The sequence below is a fragment of the Mus pahari genome, chromosome X (genome assembly GCF_900095145.1).
Source record: "Mus pahari chromosome X, PAHARI_EIJ_v1.1, whole genome shotgun sequence".
Lineage (NCBI taxonomy): Eukaryota > Metazoa > Chordata > Mammalia > Rodentia > Muridae > Mus > Mus pahari.
Genome location: NC_034613.1, coordinates 49865932 through 49891051, shown reverse-complemented (window position 1 = coordinate 49891051; position 25120 = coordinate 49865932). Strand labels below are relative to the sequence as shown.

The window sequence follows — 25120 nt, the reverse complement described above, 5'->3', positions numbered from 1 at the left end:
AGAGAGAGAGAGAGAGAGAGAGAGAGAGAGAGAGAGAGAGAGAGAGAGAACTGGCAAGTTGCTGTGATCATGTTTGTCTTTATGAAGGAAGGGTGTTTGAAATTTTCATTTTCAGGGTTGCAGAAAGACAGCCAGTTGCTTCCTGTTCAAAAGGTTCTGCGACTGTTACAGACTAGGCTGTCTCAACTCTCTTGTTTCTGCTCATCACAGTCACATCTGTTTGGATTTCTGTTTTTTTCCCAGGGAAGTCTCTGGAGAGTAGGTCCCCTCAGCTTCTCACAGCTCATCTGAGGCCTGCCAAAAACACTGACAGAGAAGGATCAGCATTCTATGCTCTGATAACTCCCTTAAATCTTAGAAAACAGTGCTACAAACCTGGCTCCAAATGAACTCACAAAGAGGGGGACTTAAAGGACTTAAGCATTTCTCTTTGAGATTCCAGGGATAGTTTATGTTTTGGTGATGTAGGACAGGACAAGTGGCAGGTACTAGAAGCTAAGGCTGCTGGAGAAACAGGGGTGTTCACAAAATGAAGACAAGACTCTCAGACCTAAAAAGCCTTTAAGGTGCATCTTGTCCAGGCATTTTCAAGCATTTTGTTTTTAGTAGTTGAATTTTTATGTTTATTTTTAAAAGAAATCCCACAATGAGCTGCACTGCACAGAGTAGATGGAAGTAGAGGTGCCATGTTTAAAACATTGTCAAGGGAATTTACAGGCCGCCACTTTTAGGGAACTAAGACTACAGCTTGGAAGTGACTGACACTGACCAAGATACTCCTTTCAACAGGAAGAATATCATACCCACAAAACTCACATGGCCAGCTAATATAGGAGATACAAAACAAAACGAAACATATCTCCTGACTAGTCGGGTGCCAGCATAAAGTTCTTTAGGAATGGAAATAGAGAAAAGTGCTAAGAATGTATATTTTTCGGAATATGATCAAGGCATGAGCTTGATGGGTACAGTGGGGAACAGGAGGTCTGTGGGAATCAAAGAAAAATAGATCCACACAGCCTAGAAGAGTTCAAACTATGAATCTGGAGGGTATCCAAAAATCCCATAGCAGAACTGCTACTGATAAAGCAAGCCAGGAGAAAGGGTGTTTTGGAAGCAGGTGTCAAAAGAGAGTTCTTATTCTTCCTCCCACTCAAATGCCATTCTACTGGTCTGAGATGGCAGTGGAGAGGAAATAAAAGACAAATAGGCTTTTCTAAGACGTGCTGCAATTCTGGCTTTCATTTTGCCCTCCTCAGATACATAGCACTTTGAGGATTTGAAAAATGATATCCATGCTTTTCTTTGAGTTACTAAGCACCTGGGAAATAGAAATGGGTAGTAAGAAACCATAAAAAGCATGCTTCATTTATAGTTAAGCCAATTGGATAATGTGATTTAGAGGGACCCGTTTGTTCCATGTATATACACGTGCATATCTGTGTATGCATGTGTGGCTGTGTGTGTTTGAGTGTGTATTAGTGTGTGTGTCTGTCTGTAATATCCTGAGGAGGGTGCCCACAGGGGCCAGAAGACTGTCTGGACCTCAATAAGCAGCCTGACATGAGTACATATTACCAAACTTGAGTCCGATGCAATAATAGCAAATGCTGTTACCCACTGAGCCATATCTCCATCCCCCACAGATGTCTTTCTTTATGTTCTGGATTGAACTTGACTGTGAGTTACAGACATATTAGTGGAAGAGAGAGAGAAGAATGCATGTGGTCTACAGGCAGACAGAATACATTAAGTTAGAGACATTTTAATCCAGTCTCATCAATCTCACATCAGATATTTTCCCATAGAAATGAAAGAATGAGGTGGAGAATATAAAGAAGTAGAAGTAACTTTTGAATGCCAACAAGGACTATGTCTTATTTATTCTATTATCCCTGTTTTGGAATTAGCAAGATTGATGGGGGAAGGTTGATCAATGTGTAAGTAACAGTTAGGTGGGAAAAAAACATTCTGGTGTGCTATTGCACAGAAGGATGACTATACACAATAATGGACTGTATATTTCAAAACTTGCAGATTTTCATGGTAAATAGTATTTCACCAGGTGTTTTTAATATAAAACATTACACAATATATATGCTTTAAGAGACCGTGGTACTTCTGTTGTAAGTTTATTTTTTATATTTCATGCAATAGCTAAAAATAAAGTTTAGAGAAATAATTGAGAAGAAACGAATTCGAGCAGGAAAGGTATTTGCAAATACCTGTGGACTCAAGTTGTCAGTGTTTGGCCTAGTGGACCCATGTGCTCATGCCAGAGAGTTCAATTCACAGTCAAAACACAAACAAGTTGATGATACATAAGGACTAGAAGGAGAGCAAATGATGTTTGCATATTTGTACTTTGTAATGATAATTGCCCCTCTTGGCTGTATATGCTCAAGTCTTCTTCTATGAGTCTGTTTACTGACAGTATCTAACCCAGAGAAGCCAATAAATCCACAGGCACAATAAAAACATTCCGGGGTTATTTAAGCAAATGGTAAATAGTTCTCCTGGAGGAATGAGTGAAAAACAATGTAGGAAAGTCCTTTTCATTTCCTTGTAATATTTCCTAATCTTTTGCCAAGTCTGTCCTTTTTCTAAATAAAACCTTTGTCCTTGCTTAGCATTTTTATATACCGGATCAGGAATTACAAAAGAGATATGAGTTGAAGAACAGGGCCCCTTGAATAAGGTACCAGAGTAAATTCATTCCAAATCCCAAATATCTGGCCCTGGTCAAGGTTTCTTCTGATCTAGCTTTTGATGAAATACTTCCCTTCCTAGTTCCTGAAATTTAACCAATTGCTCTTTCTGAGTGGAGATATCTCTTCTTCCATCTGAAATCAATACCAACCACTCATTCATCAATAATTTTCAATGGATTTTAACTGATGTAGTCTATATGACAAGGAAATGGGAAAACAGCGAGCAAGAGGAGTTCCAACTATGCAGGCATTCCAGACACAATGGGAGCAAACCAGTGGTCTTCACTCCATGAATTAAGCCAATGTGTTCTTTGCTTTCTTAGAGGCTCTGGGATAAGTTAAGCATTGGTTTTGCATTTTAGTTTATTCTGAAATGACCTGGGAAAGAAGAGAGGGTCCAGTACTAAAAGCATAGATCCCTAGCAGAGCTTTCTATTTAACCTTGGATATTAAACAAAACAGCAAAATAATAGCGTCTAAAGGTACAGAAGTGGATGAACTATGATCACTTTAATGCATTTACAAGGACTGAGAGAAAGAACCTATCAGTACAAATAAGCTAGCCAAAGGCCAAGGTGATTCCAGAATTGGGGATTAGAGATGAACCTTTCTGGTTTTAAGGAAGAGGTAAAAGAAGGAAGCAGGAAATGGGGGGTGGAACAGAGCTGAAATGAAGATCTAGGCTATGCTTTTTATCCCAATATTGCCTGTGGTACACGTCCAGGCTCGCTGCGTGGCTCCTAAATGGCCAGATGAGGGGGCGATGAGGAAAAAAACGGGGCTTGGCCAGCACACTTTGGCAAGAAAGGAAAAGTCAGCAGAAACCACTGGGTGGCAGCGTGGTGTGCTGGAGCAGCTCTGCAGTGCCTGCTGCTGCCACTATAATGGGGGCTGAGCCCGTCTGTGTGCCCTGGTCTCCTCTCCTGAAGGGCTACAAGTGTCGCCATGCAAAATATCTCAGTTCTCTGGTGGGATGTGGGCTATTACTGAGCTATGCGCAGGAGTCTGGGCAACTTCTAGGGTTCTGGCTGGGGCTAACTCTGAGTCCTGTACTCAATGCACACCCTCGCTCCTCTTCTCCCAGCCCCAAAGCCCAGCACAGCTCAGCTCTTGCAAGGCAACTATCTCACCCTAGTGCCTCCTCCATCACCATTTCTCCCTAAGCCTCTTTTAGGGAAAAGGAAGAGGGCTTTGGGCGACGGGGCAGTGTCTTGATCTTCTACAGGTGTTCGTGGGAGCGGGTACTCTGCACCCGGGGGGTGGGGCGGTCGGGGGCGGCGGGCGGGCGGGCGGGAGCCAGTAGCTGGGTTCCGGGAGAGAGGGAGGGGCCGCCGAGGCAGGGAGGGGGCCTCCGCCAGGCTGTCGCGCTCTTCTGGAGGGTGCCTGCAGCGACTGAATTCCTGTGCTGCGACGGTGCCGCGCCCAGAGCAGCAGCCACAGCGATGATGCCAGGCCATTACCTGTTTGATCCCTGCGGGAAAGCTGGCACCGGCCAACTTTTGCCGGTCCTCAGGCGGCGAAGTTGCAAGGACTAGTGGAAGCGCCGGAGGGGCCAGGGCGAGGGCGCGCTCCCCCGTGCGCTGCCTCCTCCCTCCTCGCGCCCGCCGCCCGCGCCCGCGGCCTCTCTCCCGCCCGCGCGCTCTCCCTCTGCCCGCCTCCCTCCTCCGGCCCCCTCCACGCGACACAGGGCGGGGGTGCCGCGAAACTCCGACCCGAGCCGCTTGGACTTGCACCTTGTCCTCGGGGCTCAGGGGCCGAGCGCACGCAGTCACAAGAGCAGCTCTCTGCCTCCTGCCAGTCTCGCCTGCCATCCCGGCCCGGGGCTGTGGCGTCGGTTCGGACCAAGGCAGCCAGAACCCGCGCGGGAGCCCGAGCACCTTCGGAGGAGCTCAGAAGGCATGCTGAGCCCCCTCCGCGACTGAAGCCGGAGTGCCCAGAAGCCCCGGCCAAGCAAGCGCAGGCTAAGGAGACCCAGGCGGCCAAGGCGCGAGCAGCGCAGCAGCGGAGGAGCGAGAGGAGGCGAAGGCAGAGGGGCCCCCGAAGAAGTGGTGGTGGTGGGCGTCGTGGCCATGGCGGCGGCTATCGCCAGCTCGCTCATCCGGCAAAAGAGACAAGCCCGGGAGCGCGAGAAATCCAATGCCTGCAAGTGTGTCAGCAGCCCCAGCAAAGGGAAGACCAGCTGCGACAAAAACAAGTTAAACGTCTTTTCCCGGGTCAAACTCTTTGGCTCCAAGAAGAGGCGCAGAAGGAGACCAGGTCGGAAAGGGGCTTTGCCTTTATCTTTGCCCTCTCTTACTTTGCGACTGTGAAAGGGGTTGGGGGCGGCATGGAAGCGTAGGTGAGTTTGGAGCCTGGCTTGTGCAGATGAGGCCCCCTAGCCGGTGTGCGTGCGTGGGAAGGCGATTGCTTTTTTTTTTTTTTTTTTTTTTTTTTTTTTTTTCTTTTTTCTCTTTTTTTTTTTTTTTTTTTTTTTGCCTCCGTAACAGTTAAACAGGCTTGCTGCAATGCAACTGCCCTGGGACAGGCACAGAGCCCAGGAGCATAGCTTGCCCTGGAGGTGTGCCCTCTGTGCCACATGCATGTATGGGTGTGCATGCCCCTGGGATAAGGGAAGGCGTAACCCAGACAGGCTGTCCTGTGGTTTGGAGATAGCAAGAGAGGAGCAGGGCTGACTTCATTGCCTACCCCTCCTGGAAAACCCGGGGAACCTCTATCCTGCTTTCATCTCTGCCAGCCAGACCCTTCCCCTCCAGGTTCCACTCCCAAGGGCTATGGGCTTTCCACTGTTTAGGCATTCCATTTCTTTTCGGGACAGACGTGACTTGTGGGGCAGCTTTGAAGCGTTTGATGGAGAGGGGGTGGTGGTGGTAATAATTCTAGAACCTTGCGTCAAAGATTTTAGTGATCTGGTCAGACTAGTAAAGCTGATAACTTGACATTAAATACAAGACAAAAGACGGGACTTAAATCATCTTCAGGTTGTGGGTCCTTTTGGACCATTTCAGTGCTAAGAGTGACAAGATATTCCCGCGACAGAAGAAATTCCAAGAGCCTTAGGTGTCAGGTTGCGTCAAGGTAGACCTTGGGGGCGGGGGCAGGGGCGGAGGCGGGGGCGGGGAGGGGAGCAGGCAGTTTATTTACAGCTCTTAACCATATAAACCTTCCACACCATTTTCTTGCCTTTTATTTGACAAGTATTACAGCAAACCAGACTTACTCATCCATCAGTTATTTCTCTGTGTTCTGCACACCCTGGAATTTCCAAAAGCAGTCATATGTCTTCAGTTTGCACAAAGTTTGTAAGTGCATAAACTGTGAATTAAATTTGTTTTAAAAAGCCATTACAACGTGTGATTATATGACACCAATAAATATTATTTTAATGCAGGTGTCGGGATTCAATAAAAGCAAATAAATTAGATGCTTGATTAATCTATGGTGATTCGTACTTGAAGATCATTTTAATCAAGAACCTATATTTTGAGTAATCATGTTTTTGATATTAAATTTGAAAATAAGTACGATTTTATTTTCCTTCCTCTTCATTAACAGAAACTGTTCTTTTCACATCCATTTTCCATAAGAAAAAAATCTGATAGGACTGGAGATGGCTGTTTTTTCTACCTACTTCTTATTGTCTTGTGTGGAAGCCTCAGTTTTGTTGATAGAGGTCCTTTAATGGGGTTCCAGGTTAGATAGATAGCTGTCTACAAATTGTGCTTATTCTTAAGGAAATTCTTGCTGGTGGGTTTGGCACCCGGTTGGCAAGCTACTCTACATTACTTTTATATTTATTTTCCTTCCACATGAAAAGTAACACATTATTCAGAAAGCAGACTATGCCATTTGCCAACTCATTCAGAATGCTTAATGAGGTGGAGTGCCACTAGATACAAAAGGGCCAACGATCAGAAATAGTAGACTGTGTCAAAAGCTATAGTGTTTTACCAATGTTTTAAAATAGAAATCAAATGTTTTTTCATATTTTCTAATGTGTTTTTTTTCCTCAAACTTCTCATTTGTTTGCTTGTTTTCTTTCTTTCAGAGGACTCTTTCAAAATATAGTTTGATTTTTAACCCCCACTAAAATTTGTATGTTAAAGTAGAATTTTGAATCCTGTGTCTCTCCCACTATATATATATATATATATATATATATATATATATATATATATATATATATATATCAATTGACCCAAACCATTGTTCTCTTTGCAGAGCCTCAGCTTAAGGGTATAGTTACCAAACTATACAGCCGACAAGGCTACCACTTGCAACTGCAGGCAGATGGAACCATTGATGGCACCAAAGACGAGGACAGCACTTACAGTAAGTGACTGCTAAATAAATAGTATGTACCAGCATATTGTTGACATTGGGTTCTTTTTATTTGTTTTTAATTCAAGCTTTGCCAAATCCTTATGTCAATGCAAAATATGATCATGTGACATAACCCTGTTTGCCTAGGCTCACCGACAGGAAGTTGAACATGGAAACATCCAAAATACAAAGTTGAGCAAATAGTGTTGACACTATCTGAAGGATGATCCAAATGTCATCTCCATGGTAATCTAGATAGATTTATGGCTGTCCTTTGGATTTTTATTACTTTTTCCCCCAGAAAAATTTCTCACCCACACAGCAATCCTGAAATAGCATGCTATCTCCACTCTTAAAGATGAGCCTCATCCCAAGAGGCAGGAGTGGTTTCATACCGTGATAATTCATTCTTACAAGCTTTTGCCCCTGCCACATTATACCGATAACTCCGAGACTGATTGATATTTTAACACTGAGTCACTTACATGGCTCTGCAACAGGATTTCTTTAAACTAAACTGGAGACCATAATGTTGAATTAAGAAGGAAATGCATCAAAATGGAGTTTTATTTGTAATTAATGAAGCCCAGTGATCTGAAGGTGTTTGTTATATAACCTTTGTCTACAAATATTTATTTAGAATAATTAAAACAAAAATACAAATAGTGCCCCCTTTCCTTCGATATTAATAATTGTTTCTTTCAATTTACAGATATCTGCAGACTTACTCATTTGTTTCTGAGGACTAAAATTTTTGGTTCTCATAATTCATTCTGTTTCGAAATTTGGATTCATTTCCCTCAGATTTGTTAGTTCTTAGAAATATTCCCATTGTTGGCTGAGAAAACAGCCACGGAAAGTAGGTCTGGCTGCTGAGGAATTCTCTGTAGTTCATTCTTTTGGAACTACATAACTGTAGGCAGTAAAGCCATACATAAGTGTTCCAGTATTAAGGATTAAAGAATTTTACACCTTTTAAGAGTGTTTCCTGGGCTGAGGGTTGAAATAGTACCTCCAGAGAAAGTTACCTTCAATTACCCTTGAAGAAACCTCTCTTGGTTCCTAGGATGAAGGCCTAGTATATTAAATGGCTCTCCAGTCTTTTGCCAAATGCTGTGTTGCTGTGTTGCTGTGATGATATTAAAGTTTTATAACGGATCCTAGTTACTCCTCCATGCATACTACTCTATTTGAAACAACTACCCAAATGAAGCTGAGCACTTTACTGGAATCAAGTAACACACATCACTGCATAGTGGTCCATAATAAATTGTTTCACCAAGTTATGGATACACATTGATGCCTGGGGCAGGAATTAAGTGATGGATGCTACTCTCTATTTTATAGTGTCTCAAAAAAAAAAGAGCATTGTTAAGGGGAAGTTTGTGATTAGCTACCAATCTGGTTGCTTCCATATACTTTAAATGTCCAGGTTCAAATAGAAAAGAAAGATTTGGTTCTAGTATTTTCTCACAATAAACAGTTTTGTTTTGTTTTGAATAGATGATTCAGTGTGTTGTCTCCTAATAAGAGTGATATGACAAACTCATAAAGATAATGCCTTACATATTCATTTTAGGAGATATACAAATGGAGCACGCACAGCTCCATTTCTCACTCTGGATTTTTCTACTGTTTAGAAGGTTATGCTCCTTCAGTTCTCCATAGCCATAACTTCTTCTTGTGTTGTCTTATAACTCTGTCTGACATGTCATTTCTGAATACCGATGACATTCAGAGACCTTTAAAGAACCTAGCCAGATAACAAGAATCCATGTCTACTATGATTAAAACATAGAGTGGTAAGTCAATGAAAGATAAATATTACCGTAACATGCAGCAAATGAAAGGCATCACAAAAATAACCCGGCAGGGCCAGCTGAGCTTGACTACATTGTGTTGAGGAGCAACTACAGCTTAGGGAGATAACTTCACTTCCCCATTGCTACTATGCGACATAGCCACCATAAAACATAGATGCTTAATGATTAAACTGATCTATCAACTTTCAAGTGTAACCCTTCAAATCTATGTCCCCAAGCCAAGCATTTTAGTATTAATTTTAAGTGATTATTTAAATGAATGGAACAACATAAGTTTTTTTCAACTCTGACTCATTTTTAATAGTATTTCCTCAACATATCTTTTTTATTGTAATTTTCTCATTTAGTTTCATTTGATTGATTCTATTTCATTTTAGCTTTGATATGGTAAACAAGATCACATGATAAAACAAATAATTTCATGCTTTATGTACATCTGTTTCTAAATCCATGTTTGATACTATGCATTTAAGGCTAGCTTATGTAGTTATAAGTTACCATTACAGTAAATTTCAATGATATTTAATCATGGACAAGTAAGACATTATAAATTATGCATTTTTCCCTAAAAAGGCAAAGATGATAGACATTTCATCAAAGCTGTTTTATTATTGGGTACAATGAATGAATTTTTAAAGTGTAGATTTCCCCTTTTATCACACTTAGAATAGTTTTGCCACTTTAGTGTGCCATGATTCTCCAACACACATTAAATAATAACTTTATTATTATCTCTTGGATAAATTGGCCCTATCATAGCTTTAGCTTCAATGTACTGTTCAGCAACAAGGGAGCATAGCTCAGTGTGACTAATCCCCTTAAGTTAGAAATGTTTGTGTTTATATAGTCACAAGAGAAAACAATTAAAAAGCAACATGGAGGTTATATTTGAAAATTCTCTTAATCCACAAAATGAATGAATGAATAAATGAATTATTGAATAAATAAGTGTTCAGGCATGGTGGTGCACACCTTTAATTATAGCACTCAGGAGGCAGAGACAGGCATATTTCTGAGTTTGAGGCCAGCCTGGTCCACAGAGTGAATTCCAGGACAGCCAAGGTTACAGAGAGATACCCTGTCTTAAAAAACAAAACAAAGCAAGAACAAACAAACCAAAAAAAGTCTCAAGAAATATGGATGAAAGGGTTGAAAAGATTTTAATGAATATCTTTATAAGATTATGAATATCTTTATAATTATGAATATCTTTAATCTTTATAAGATTAAGAATATCTTTATAAGATAATGAATATCTTTATAAGATTATAATGAATGTCTTTTAGAAATACAAATGAAATCAATTATTTTTATATTAATTATTTCATCCTGACCAAACATCTTTTTGTTATTGTCTAGCACTATTAACTGTGAGTTCAGTTTTCTGGCAAAAAGTAGCAAGCCCGAGCAGAATTAATGCATATGACCCAATGATGTACTCTAGATGAAGTTGTTAGTTACTATTGAGATTATTCATAACAATACTCTAGTATGGTTCTGGACTTTAAAAAAGTATCTGTCCTGAAATTAACATTACCTTAGATTATTACATTATATGTATCATTGTTTATATTCTGAAGAAATGAAGACTGTTTAGCCTCTGACTAAACTAATGCTAAAATTAAATTACTTGTAATACATCTTAAGTCCATAAAAACGTATTACAATATTAGAGAAGGTACAAGGCTGTGAGTGTCAGTGAGTGCCTATAATTCTAATACTAAGGAAACTGAGGCAGGAGAATTGTTTACAAGTTCTGGTGAGCCTGAGCTGCATAGTAAGACTCAGGTCTGCCTGAGAAAGCCAGATTCTGTCTGAAAGCCAGGAAAGAGAGCAAGACCACAATGTATAGGAAGTGATTCTGTCCAAGCTTAATTCTGCTATAATATTTGGTGTTTTTATCTGGGAAGATTGCTCCTTTGGAAAACATAAAAGCCAACTCAGTTCATAATTTATATTGACTATCTAAGAGGAAACATTGGACTTCTATGTATGAACAAGTACTTCCCATTTTTTTACTCTCTTTAGTTTTGGCATGCACATGTTTGTGTGTGTATATGTGTGTCTGTGTCTATGTCTGTGTGTATCCAGCTTCATAAATATTTAGGGTACATAATAAAAAGTGAATGGCCTCTTACAAACTCAATACCACTATTGAAGAATAGGGATTATGGGTTGGTGTTGGGTGCTTCTCTTCCTCCTTTAATTGTCTATTGTTTGAACTTTATGTATCATTTCTCATTAAACTACAGTCTGAGAGCAGGGAAAATCAACACAAAATTCCAATCCTTATCAAACTCTTCTGCCCCCTCTTCCACGCCCACCTCTGATGTTAAAAGCTACATTCATACAACTAAGAGGGTTCAGAATATTGTTTTATAATATGAGATTCTAAAAATAATTTTAAGTTTCATTTCTTATCTATTTCCATTATCTATTACTATAATCTAATTTGGTTTCAGGCACTGTTGGTTTTATAGTTGTAGGCTAATATGTAGTGATATTAACTTTAAACCAACCCACATACTAGACTTTTTTGTTTAGTTTATGGTAGGCCTCAAGAGATTTGATCTATGATTTCTATTTATTATACTCCTCAAAAAGATAATCATGGTTCTACCATATAGTTTGGTATCTGTCAACAAATATATTTTGAGTACCTGCAGTGAGGAAGGTGTCATCAACAGAAAGAGACATGACTTATTCATGATGTGCTTAAAGATATTAGGCTTATTTCTTGTACATTACATTGTCAAATATAGCACATGATCCTGGCTAGCATCCTTTGCAATTAGTCTCCTTTACTTCCTGTAACAGAAGGGCACAGCACTTTATATGATGAGTAGCAAATGAAGTGCCATCAGTGACATGTGGTAGGAACACTTGTATTTTCAACTGTACACTATGTCCTACCTCCTCCTTGATAGAACCCAGATTTTAAGGAAAAGATACATTGTAGGTTTCACAGGAGGTATTTTGTTTGTCCTTTATTAATATGTCTGCACATACTACCACACCTACTGTAACAGAATCTATATGCTCAAAGATAAGTGATTCTAGAAAAAAAAACTTATACATGGGAGTTATGCCTTTAAATTCTTGTTCAGGAAAGTAACAGATCAGTTTATCATCCCTAAGGAACATACAAACAGGGCAAAATCATCAACATTCGTCTATGACTCCTGAGAGAAAGGTACGCAGGCTATTTCCAAAAGATGTGTGTGGCAAACACTACGTTTTAAAAATGCACTGCTTTATTTTTGTTCGTGGTGTGGGAGGGCAGAGACAGCTGGTGGTGGGAGGGCACCCACTGGTTGTCTCTAGTGAGAGGTGTGTGATGGTGAGGAGTGCTTGGGTGTAAGTTTCATGCAGTAAGACCTGCAGACAAAGCAATGAAGACCATATTAGCCTGCTTGCAATGATTTTGCAGGACACATTAAAATAACAAATGATACTTTTCTTCTATAGATTATTTTTATTCCTATACCTATTATCTTTGCAACTAAATGCCAGGAGTCTGCTCAACTCTATCATCCTGAAAAAAATGCCAGTTCTTTATGAAATAGTACTCTGGGAATATAGGAATACAAAATAATTTTTTCTGCAAGGTCCAGATTTATTTAGAGGTTTTTGCATTGTAAACAATACAGATAATTTAAATGAAAATGTTGAAGCAGAGTGTCTCATAAGAGTGTAGGAATTTCTCAACTGGTAGTTCCATCTAACAGGGCCCATGAACATTTCAGCAACTATCTAGAACAGCAGGTTAAGAGATTAATTTGAGGAGAACACTATTTTAGTATACACAGTAGTTCCTGATACTTTACCCCACCCCCAAAATGTAAGTATTTCCCACCTCCAGTGCTCTAAAATTCAGGATGTTCCCACCAAAGTCTTCCATTCTCCCTGGAAGGTTAGAGAGTATGTTGTTATCGACTCACTTAAGTGAATATAATCAGTAGTCAAATACACTAGAAAGTAGAACATAGCTATATTTGTATGTGTCTAGATACATAAGTCTAGAGTCATTTATTCCACACTGCTTTTAGGAAGCCAGATACTACTATGGAATACATTGGAAAGCCATGAAATTTGGAACTGTAACATTTTCCCATTCTTTGACATTTCAGCTCTGTTTAATCTCATCCCTGTGGGTCTTCGGGTGGTGGCTATTCAAGGAGTTCAAACCAAGCTGTATTTGGCAATGAACAGCGAGGGATACTTGTACACCTCGGTGAGTCTTTGTGTGCATGTTTTTACAATTCGTGTTTTCATCTGACATGAAAGAAAATGTCTGATCTTTTGATATAGATTCTGGTTTTGATGAAAATATGTCAGTTGGACAAGCAAATTATTTTCTGGTGACAATTATAGTTCTTCCTGATTAATCATGTAAAACTAGCATGGGCAATAAATAAATCAATAATATACCTAAAAGTTCGACAGACAGTGCCATTGGAATAATAGGCACCATCAGATAAACAAACCTGTTCCTTAACTACATAGCCATATCTGTCCCTATTTATTCCTGAAGAAATTAATAAGATCCTTTTGAAACCAACTCGAGGACACACAAAATAAATGGTTCGAGAAGTGTTCCACTGTATGCAGCAGGAGATTAAATTGTACTTGAACAAAAACAAAAAAATGGCATTAGTAGTATGGTATTATATGTCTAATATGAATGAATAGAATAGAAAGGGCCTTCATATCCTCCATATCTCTATACACAAAATTATGATAGTGAAACATAATTATTCTGATTGGGCAATATTTTACAAATATACTAAAATAGCATGTTCTACATCAGAAATATGACTGTTGATCAAAAATTTTAAATGTGCTAAAAGGATGGAAATGTTTATTTTCCTGATTTGAACATTATATATTATATACAAATATTGGATTATCACACTGTACCCATAATTTTGACAATTCAAATAATTAAAAAAAATTAAAACAGAAACAGATGGCATTTTACTAACTGAACAAATGGCATGTATCTTTTGAAACATCAAAGCTCACCACTAGTGACACTCTCCTCCAGCAAGACCACATCCTCCTTATCCTTCCCAAATAGTTCCACCACTCAGAGACCAATTACTCAAACATGTGAGCCTATAAAGGCCATTTACATTTAAACTACCACATTCCACCCCAAACCCCCTTAAGCACATGGGCATATCATAATGTGAAATGCATTTAGTCTAGTATATAAACTCACTATAGTCTTTTAGTCTCAATATTGTTTAAAACTCCAAAGTTTTTTTTTTTCCTGAGATTCGAGGCAATCTCTTAAAGGCATCCCTTTGTAAAATAAAGCAGTAATCACATATTTCTAATATATAATGCCATAGAAGGTACATTCCAAAAGGGAGGAATCAGGCACAGTGAGGAAACACTGAGCCAAAACCAGACCAAAGCACATCAGGGAAAACTCCAAATCCTACAGCTCCACATCCTTTGTTGAAAGGTTATATGGCTGTGACCTGCCTCCTACTTCACTGACTTCAAGACACGTCTTCACTCTCAGGCTGATTCTGTTACCTGTGTACAGATATCCCTGGCAGATACCCCATATCTCTAGCATGCTCAGAATCTTGGGGTCTCTAATACAATCCAGGTTTCACTTCACACAATTGCTTCTCAGGACCTTCATGCAGGAACTACCATGTCATGCATTGCCTCAGCAACTTTCTTTAACCATGGAGGAATATTTCACAATCTTTTTACTTCTGTATGCTCTATGAATAATATGGTTAATGCTGCTAAGTTTGGCTGCCTGCTTGTGAAGCAGCCTGGCCCCATTGAATCACATTTCCTTTCCTTTGTTGCTCTTTTTGAGGAAGCCTAGATGGGTGGAGTCTTGCCCTGAGTGACAAGGAGGGCAACCCTCCTTTATTCTTTTGTGGATCAGGCCTCTCCTTATCTCTTTTTAGCACAAGCCTTGGCTCCAACAGTAAAATTTCCAGTACTGCTTTTCTCTTCAAACTGAATTTTGTATATCTTTTCCCTATTTTTTATTATAAATTTCATGAACCTTAACAACAATAATAATAATATAATAATAATAATAGTGATTAATAATGATCATGTAACAAAGACTCAATATTTGGCTATCTTGAAATCTCTTCCACCAAAGAAATTATTTTAGAATAATTTAGAAATCGATTTTAGATTTAGCCTCAAAATATTCTTAGGACAAAGGATGAAAACAACTACACCTTTTGCCACAATGTCCCAACCTAGTTACAAATACTGTTGTTCCCCTTTGAAACCTCTTGAGCCAGATGTCCATTGTTTGTATGACTCTAAGCAATATTGTCTTCCAATGGCCTGTTAGGATGGCCCATTAATCTCTTCTTACAGTATTCAATTACTTTTCTAGCTCACAATCCACACTATCCTACATTTCTTCAAGAATTCACATGGCCAGTTCCATCGCAACAGTCCCACTCCCTGTACTAACTTCTGTCACAGTTACTTTTCAATTGCTGTGAACAAACACCATGCTGAAAACAACTTCTGAAAGAAAGCATTTAATTGGGCTTAGGGTTCCATAATGGCAGTGGGCAGGCATTGTAGCTGGAACAGCATCTCAGAGCTTGTATCTCAATTCACAAGTAGGAAGCAGAGAGCCACAATGGAAATAATGTGAGTCTTATGAAACCTAAAAGCCCAGCCCCAGTGATGCATCTTCTCCCACAAGGCCACATCTCCCTAATCCTTCTCAAAGAGAGTTCTACCAACTAGGGACCAGTATTAAAATATATTAGTCTTTGACAGCTATTCCTATTCAAACTACCACATATATGCATATCCTATTAAGGAAAAGTAACCTTAAATAAGCAATTACAAATCAGGGAAAGCAATTACATTCCTATTAAGGTGGAGATGTTGCTGATTTATCATGGAATTAAATGTACAGATGAAATACCCAAACTATTCTGTTCTAGGGAAGACAACTGAGTCCTCTACAGGATAAATGTACCAATTCTTCCAATTACTCTGTATCAGTTATGACCAGATCTCTTCAACAAATTGACAACCATCCTGTCTGGAACTTTTGTTTTATTTTTATCTAGTTTAAAATGTGTTCTCCAGACCCTATTAGAACAGAATTCTATGACTTTATGGCCAACTTACTTGGTAAATAATTTAGCCTTTGTAGGTAGGTCATAAAATTTCTGTCATAACCATTTAACATTGCTGCTGTAGCACAAAAGTAATCATAGGCAGTCAAATAAAATGAGTATCAGTATTATTCACCAAAACAGATACTGGGATGGATTTGGTTAATGGCTACAGTTTTCCCATGTGTGGACATGTGTTTCTTTCTCCTCTGACCCAAATAGCTGTTCTTTACAACCTCTGCCCTTATATTGTGGATTTTCACACATGACCTTTTATTGTATTTTAATGGGAAAATAGAGGTCATCTGGCAGAAAATCCAATGGTCTTTTCTATCACATGCAAACATGATACATGAACATCTGTCTCTGTTATCCTGTTATCAACCCCTTGCCTATTTGTAGAGTGACCCTTCCTCTCTAATTCAATCTACCCTTTATCTTACACTTTAATCTTCTCTTTTACCTTGGAGTTCCCTTATATATCTGTAATTATCCCTTATCTACTAGCTCTAGTTGTTTAGTTAACATTCACCCAAAAAACAACAAACAAACAAATGAAAATAAATCTTCCTAAAGTCTTCTTCACCATCTAGACCTCCAGTCGTTTCTAGATTATTCAGATATTCGGACCTTTTACTGCTTCCATTCTTGCCTATTCTTCTTTTCATTGAAGTGTAGTTTTGACTCAATTAGAAGTATTTTTTAGCAAAATCACCAAAGACTGCCATGTAATAAACTGACAATTCTCGTTTTGCTTTGTTTTTTTGTTTGTTTGTTTGTTTTGTTTTTCAAGTCATTGACATACTGACCCTGTTTAAAATTCCCTCCCTCTTTAGTTTTGGCAATACCATTATATATGTTGAAATTCCTTCTTTCTTCTTTGCTGGCCACTTCCAAATAATAACATTTGGAAATATCTTTTCTCTTTCCATTCTGCATATTTTTCTTCTTTTCCCCATATTTCTGAGTACCATTCACATTCACGCATGGATAGAAATGACATGTCTTCTTATACTGACTTTTTAACAACTTTGTACAATAAGATTCAGAGGGTGGTTCATTAGAGGTTATGAATGAAAGGGAGAATTTGATCGTTGGCATTTCAGTTCATGGAAAAACTATTATCCAAATGGAAATAAAAGAAAAGTGGCAGATTTGCTGATCGATATACCAGAATGCAGATTTTCTATTCCTTGTACAGATTGCCTTTATAATTCCAAAGAACTATTCATGAGATTTTGAAAACTGGTGATTCTTAGAAGACCTTTTTTATATTATCTGAGTTTTCTTTTGCATTTCTGCTTTTATGTCTCATAATTCTACATTCATTCAATGTTTTTAATCTATTAAGTGAAAACATCTCCGTGTTCTTATTGTTATAGAAGTAACAACTTACCTCACATGATTGTACTGTACATACTTCTTGATTTTTTTTTCTTGTGGCCATAGGGGACAGTCTTGGTGTAGGTTCAAGTGGCAGTGAGAGACCATCTGTGGCACAGGAGATCATAATTAGCCATTATTTTATTACACATTTACTTTTAACTATAATGTATCCTTTTCGGGAACTACCGTTGTACCATTGTACATAGAGAAAAATTTTCTGTTTTTTTAAAACTAATAAGGAGTTCCACATGAGTGTTTGAGAGTTCTCAAAACTTCATAGCATAAATATTTCATAACATGAAGCTTTTGTAATAAATTTTTCAAATGTACTTGAAATATATATTAACTATAAAAGCTCAAGATTTTTAAATGTGGAAAAATTGGTAACTTCTTAGTATATTTAATAGAATGGTAATAGTATAAACTAGGCACAGATGGTGAGAAAGCAAAGATAATTTGGCTTTTATTTTAGAATGTTCTAGAACTCATAGCAGCATTTTTATCTAATTACTATCTTTTGTCAAAAGCAGCAGACCATTTAGGAGTACACAGTATCACTATTAAGCAAAAATGTATAGTCAGTGGGGATTTTGAAAGAAGGAAGTCTTTCCCATGCATACATTTCCAATGATTTGTGAGAATTATATAACAAACATGATTTCTGGTTTTTGGACTACCAAAGCCAATCATATGCAAGGAAACAAATTTTTATCTAGTTTCATACCTTGGACAGCATGTATTACTGACTCCAGGACTTTACTCAGTCTGAATTAAAGATACATGCTTTTCTTCACGAACAGATTATTTACACATACTTTAAATTTATCAAATTTCTTCTCCCATCACACAGAAATAGACTAATATATCATGCTCAAGACTCTATGATACATTTTCATTCAGAGGAATCACTACTAGAAATAGTGAGAAATTAAACTATACTAGTTCTATAGAAGCTAGAACAAAGAAACTATCTTTTTTTCACAATTCAGATTTGCTTCCCATTAAGAACAACTTCTAAGGGTGGAGAGCAGGAAGATTGTAGAACCAGAGGAACAGGAAGTCTGTTATGAAATTGTGTCTAGTAGTCTACTAGAAATATAGGGTAGCTACATCCATGAAATCTTACCAACATGGCTGCCAAAATGAGACCTAAACAAGTACATCAATAGATTTCCTATATGGAAAAGGGAAATTTTATGGGGCCCTAACCTTTGAAAAGAACTATAAGTAACTAAGGAGTAATGAGAGCAGGACAAAATAGTCTTCATGCAAATATATAACAACAGAGGAAAATATGGCTATGACTTTGAGAGGGAACAGGATGGAATACATGAAAGAGAAAGTGATATATGTTATTTATAAAACGTAAAAAACATAAAGAATGTTGCATAGCTCAGCAGAATTTTTAGTGTAATACTAAATGTATCAGTTACTGTTTCATAATTTTATGATTTTGTATCATTCATCCCAGGACATTAGCAATTGTGAAATTAGTTAAACCTGGCTGTTTAATCAAGCCTAAATATCATAAAGTATTTAAGGAGATGGAAATGTTAACTAGTATAATGTGAACAGTGTACATTATATGCATATGTTAATTGTCACACTGTACTTTATACATTTGGTACAGTAAAAAAGATAGAACTAAACATAAATGTTAAGTGAAATATGTTCCCATGTGATAAAGTCTCAAAAGAGCTCCTTTACAGGTACATCTGCTTAATGAAGTATGTATATGTGTAATGTATATTACAGTACACTGCATTCTGTACTCCTCATTAACCTCCACTGTTCCTCTTGTCTTCCCATTAGTCGACTCCCTGTTTTCCTTTCCTCAAATAATCTTACCTTTTTCTTTCATGTCATATATGCCATTTGGCAAACTTCTAAGAAGAAATATAATAATATAACTATGGTTTTGTTTTTAGCTTTGTGAAGAAACACCGTATTGATTCCCATGGTGGTTACAGTAGCTTATAATCTTGATGGCTTTAGAATACCTGCCGATTATATACTCAATAACTCCATTTCTGAGGGGTTTTTTTTTGACCCATTTAGATCTAGCATGTAGGTATTCTCTATTCAGTGGACTTCCTAATCTAATCTCATGTCCATACCACTGGGCATTTTAATAGGTTAACTCATTGACTAGTAACTCTAGCTCTTAACTCTGTTTTTTTTTTTTTTTTGCATCTTTCACTATGTGTGTGTGTGTGTGTGTGTGTGTGTGTGTGTGTGTGTGTGTGTGTGTGTGTGTTAATGCATGTGTATGTCAAGGTCAAAGATTTCTCACTGAATGTTAAGCTTACTCACTCATCTAAACTGGTGGGGCTTTGGCTTCAGGGAGTAAGGTTAAGCATATTGTTTAGTTGGTAAAGACTTTCCTGTGAAAGCATGAGAGCTTGGGCTAAAATTCCCATTGCCCATGTAAAAGCTCACTGTGGTGGTACACACCTATAACCCCAGCATAGGGTTGGGGTGGAGAATAGCCACAAGAGGATCCTAGTGTGTAGTCACAGGCCAGCACATCTAGCTGAAATACGGAACTCCAGGTTCAATGAGAGACCCTGTCTCAAAAAAATAAAGCTGAAAGTGATAGAAAAAGATAGCCAAAGTCGCTCAACAGCTTCTATATGCATACCCACAGTCAAGCATACCTCACTCCATACACATACATATATACACTATACACATAAAATTGATGAATACAAATAAATTTGAAATCCTTTGCATGTAACCTCAAAGTAGTTCAATTTTTACTTACTAACAGTAGTTGTAATTTCTTAGATAACACAACAAAATCTATTTCTCAAGTTCAATAAATTTAACATAAACATAATATTATAGTATTATATATCATCTTCTGTACATTTTCCAATTTTATGATTTGACAGATCTGTTCTTTATAGCATTTTCTCTTCAGTCTAGGATCCAGTCTAGAGTATTAAGCTGTCATATTTCTGCAATATTTTCTGAGCTAGGTCATTTCCACTCCATTTATTTTACAATATTCTTAGATTTTTATTTTGTTTTGTTTTCTGGCAATATTTTTTTGGAGTTAGCATGTTATCATGTAGCCTATGACCTAATTTTCAATATATTTTCAATTATATAACTACAGATTTCTAGTGTTTATATTAATACAGACATATCAAAATCTACACAAATTCATTAATTAATAAATAAATTAATTCCTAGAAGTCTTAATGTAACATGGGAAAAATTTGCATTATGTCAAATCTGTATAACATTGAGATAACTGAAAGTTTAGGGTTATTATAATACAGAATTACAAATTTAGTAAAAAGCATCGTATAGTGTTTTTTTTTATAAGTATAGCTATTTAAGAAACTGACTTTGTCTCAATTATAAATGAAAATAGATTGAAAATCAATGTCAGCAGTATCCAAAGCAGAAGAAGACGATGAGCAAGTTAACTTGTTAAAACCAAAGAGAGTGGGTACAAAGAAATATTAACTTCTGATTGTAACATTTGGGGGCCAGTGAGATGCCGAGGCTAGTGACCTGAACTCAGTCATCTGAATCCACTTGCTGAAAAAGAGTATGGATGGACCTTTGGAGGTTGCTTTCTGACCTCCATTTGTGAACTAGGGGTCATAGCCCTTTCTTCTCTCAATAATAATGAACAAGAACACAAAAACTATAACCTTCAGTTAAATGATATTTAATACAGTTTTTATTCACTATGAAATTGAAGACGTTGTAATTGTCAAATAAGTTCCCAGTTTGTGTGCATATGTTTAAAAAACTATGATCAAAGAATCTGCATGTATGCAATCATGCATTTTGATGGGAACTTTTGTTCAGATGAATGCATTGTAATGTTATTACAGCAATTATACAGACACATTTCTGAGTCATCTTTTGGAATGCAAATTGTAAAACATGAGATTATTTTAAAAGAAAAAAAGCAAAATTTCAAGGCCAGGATCATTTTGCAAGTCACAATTTTTTTCAACTGTTTACCATTCTTTGTAGTGCTAAGAGTTTCATTATAATATAAAAGCAAATCTAGCTTGGAATGCAAACACCTTCTTTTCATTGTCCCTATGAAAACAATAGCCAAAGCCAGTAACTTATTCAGGGTGAAAAAAAATCTGCGTTTATGTTTCTCAGAAATCAGAAAGACAATAGTGATAGTAGGTAAAGACAGTGATCTGTTTCTGAGGCCAAGTTGGAAAGGTAGTCACAGGACACATATTTAATAGTTGTCTCATGGTTTTAACTCTGAGGTAAAGTCATGTTTGTAGGAACACACCACTTATCTTGGAACTGAAATATAAAGTAATTGTAAAGAAAGACAAAAGAGGTTTTAACATGTAAAATCAGATGTGAGGAAGTTGCTTTTTTTCCCCTCTCTGTCTTCTTCCTACCTCTGTCTCTCACACATGCAAAAGACAAATGACACTAAGTTTATTTTGGAATTCCTAAAATACTACACTTTTAATATATAGCCTATCTTAACCAATAGGAGATTGTTCTAGCAATATTATAACTGGAGTTTAATACATGTATGGAAGAGAACCAATGGTTGTTTGGCATTATTTTATGTTAGTAAACCATGAATATCTTGAAGACATTATTCAATGAAGGCATTATTTTTAGTCCTTACATTCTTGTTTATTTCAATCCACAGCAGAATAGGAAAAAATAGCTCACTAATACATTTTCCGAGTTGTTCTTATTTCTGTGAAACCTGTGCTTTGAAATAGTTTGCTGCTGAATTCTGTACATATCAGTTAGTAACCAAATTTCCCCACTCTACCCTTAGCCTTATATTAGTGTCTCTCAAAAGTAACTTTTGATATTCATTTATTGATAAGATATATACATAATAAATATAAAGGCCAATTTCATGATTTCTGTCAGGTCTATTTAAATATTTAAAATATGTTAAAGGCACAGATTATTGCCATTTTTATCTATTTAAGGAGTAAGTTTTCAAAATTATGTAAGTCAGTGCATTACTGAGGCACAAAGAAAACTCAGAAGGGTTTCAATGACTACCAGTCTTCAAGGGAATTATGAGTTCTGAAGAGAGAAATTTTAAATGAAAAAATTTCTCTGATCATTATAATAGCTGTAACCAAGGTTAATAACTGGCAAACCCCTGACTAATACATTAAATATGTTTTGCTTGAGCTGAATATGTCTGGAGATGGCACATCTGTGCAAAAACTCTGATTAAGTTATTCATCAGGTACTCTGATGCTAACTACTTCTGACAACCCTGGAAGTAGAACTACAGGGAAAAACCTCAATTGATTTCTTGGATGGATTTTTGCATATAGCCAGTAGCAATAATACATAATGCCTGCTTTCATATGAGCATCAGATATTCATAGGAATTCTGGCACAGCACATAACAAGAGTAGTCAAAATTAGAAATGACATTCAGTTTTACTAAGGGAAAATATTTTCATAATGATTTGGAAAAGTCAAGTGTGCATAACAATTTTAAGTATTACGATTTGGACTGAAAAAGTAGAGAGGATGATAAATGCTTTAAAGAGTATACAAATTGTCCCATAAAACTGTTATAATTGGAAATGAGACATTGTACAATGAAAATTATAACAGAAATGAAATTCAGACAGGTAAAACTATATTATCTATTATGAATACTATACACCCCTTTCCCCCCAAAAATCTGTGCATAGCACCTTTGTTGGTCTACCCTGCTTATAAAATCAAGGTTACTACAACAGTCTTTCTGGGGTGTTTGATAGTTGGTCTTATAAAAGATTTCTTTTAAAATGCTATATAAAGTATTCCTTTGTTTTTGCCCATATAATAGTGGTGGGTCACTGTAACAAAAGTTTTCACGCAAAAAGCCTCTGAAGTAAATAGAGCCTAGAGGAGTTTGGAAGCTAAGTGCTTCTGTGCTCTCTCATAAGCTTTAAAGCAGAGATTCCTAAAGTGTTTTAATTTCCCTACTCTCAGAAACCATAGCTAACCTCCCAGCACACACAAAGCATGGGCCAATGGTCCAGAAGTTTTCTGGTGTGGCTTTTGTATTTTTTTCACAAAAAATTTATTAATACTTGGAGAGTTTCACACAGTGTGTTTTACTCTTCTTCACCTTCCCACCCTAACCCTTTTCAGCTTCCCCCTTCCCTTCCCACCCAAATTTGTGTCCGTTGGGTTTGTTTTTACTCCGTCAGAGCCAGTGTGTGCCACCCAAATGTTCTTGGATGTGTGACCCCTGGAGTATAGTCTATCTACCATTGGTATCACTATTAGAGAAAACTAATCCTCTTTTCCCCAACACCTAAGAATTGCCAATAGTTTCTCAGCTAAGGATGGAGTTGAATGTGCAATTCATCCTTCCATGCTGGGATTTTGTCCTCCTAGAAGGTTTTATTGTAAATCAACTAGCAAATTACCTGTTAAGTCCCTGCAAGTACTAAGCATCCAATACATACAGAGAGTATCTAGAATTTATAATAGACACAATAAAGTTCATACTAAGCTCTGAGCTCTAAATGTTAGTGGATGGTCTACTTGGGGAAGGGTTCACGTGTACTATTTCATCTCCAAGCCAACTTGAAAGTTTGGCAATGCTATTTTTAGCACAAGACTCACTTAAAGAAAAAAAATATCTCTTTTAAGGAAAAAAATTTGAATGTCCTTAAGGCTGGGACTAGGGGTGTATGATTATGGAACTTTACCAGTTGTATCAAACAATGCTTGCTGTTTATATAGCAGCACAGTCTGCAGCAGATCATGCTAAAATCATGTCTATATCTGATGGGGGCAGAACAGCTGAACATGACAGAGAAATGTTCTTCAAATATAGCAAGAAATGATACTACTTAGAGTTTGAAATCTCTCTAAATCTGTAACTGTTTTTTAAAAAGTTATCTCACAGGGTCAGCCTAAGTATATTATATTGGGCCCCAGCAACTAAACCTATGGCAGAGTCCACTTCACCTTTGGACAGAGCTAGCTTCCCCTATTTTTTAATTTGCAAGTGGGCATAGGAAAGAGAAACAGTGCTGACCCAGAGATAACAGCTTTGTGGAGATACAATAGTCAAGATGCATTAACACATAGTAATATTGAATATTGAATAAGCATTAGTTTTTGATTTTTGGTTTCTGTCATAACAGAGTTACCACTGACTTTCATGAATGATGAAGCAACAGAGCAGAACTTTGATCCTTCTATTTTCTCTTGTTTCATCTATAGAACTCTTATGTACATTTGAATATTTCAAACCCCCAAGACTCATTTAACACTTCTCTTCAAGTACAAATGGTGACTAATACTACAGAAAGCAAGTAGATGTAAACCATATTTATGAAAGCTATTTATCTAGGGGAACAGAGGTGGGGGGAGGGGTATGGGAAACTTTCCGGATAGCATTTGAAATGTAAATAAAGAAAATAATAATAAAAAAAAAAGAATAAAAAAAAAAAAGAAGAGACCAGCATCATTGAGGTGACATCTTCTTGAAAGTTTTTGTTGAGAGCACAGAGCTGTGTTCCAGAGATAGCCAAGGATGTACCTCTTGCTACAGTGGGACTTGGTAATGTGTAAGAGTCACCCAGGTGGTACTGGTTTTGAAGGCATGAAGGGGTCATGAAGAGCAGCTGAGGCTTGGCACTGTGAGAGACCATGGAAAGCCATTGGTGAAGGTGCAGCCTCAGTTGCAATTGATGGCCCAGGACTGAAGGGGTCATGCAAAGGATTAGAGGCTTAGCGCCATGAAGAGAGCCTATGA

General features: G+C 37.5%; 1 protein-coding gene across 6 annotated transcripts in view; it reads left to right on the top strand.

Moving 5' to 3' along the window:
* Fgf13 (fibroblast growth factor 13) overlaps positions 1-25120 on the top strand; it is a 507713-nt gene that overhangs the window by 432218 nt on the left and 50375 nt on the right. For 5 of the 6 annotated variants that reach the window (XM_029533963.1, XM_029533965.1, XM_029533964.1 and 2 more), the window contains 2 exons: positions 6930-7040; positions 12985-13088. In XM_029533963.1, the coding sequence (XP_029389823.1) occupies positions 6930-7040; positions 12985-13088 (215 nt within the window). Of the gene's footprint in view, positions 1-4446; positions 4968-6929; positions 7041-12984; positions 13089-25120 lie in introns of those variants that run through there. The other variant, XM_021187750.2, reaches the window with a different exon arrangement.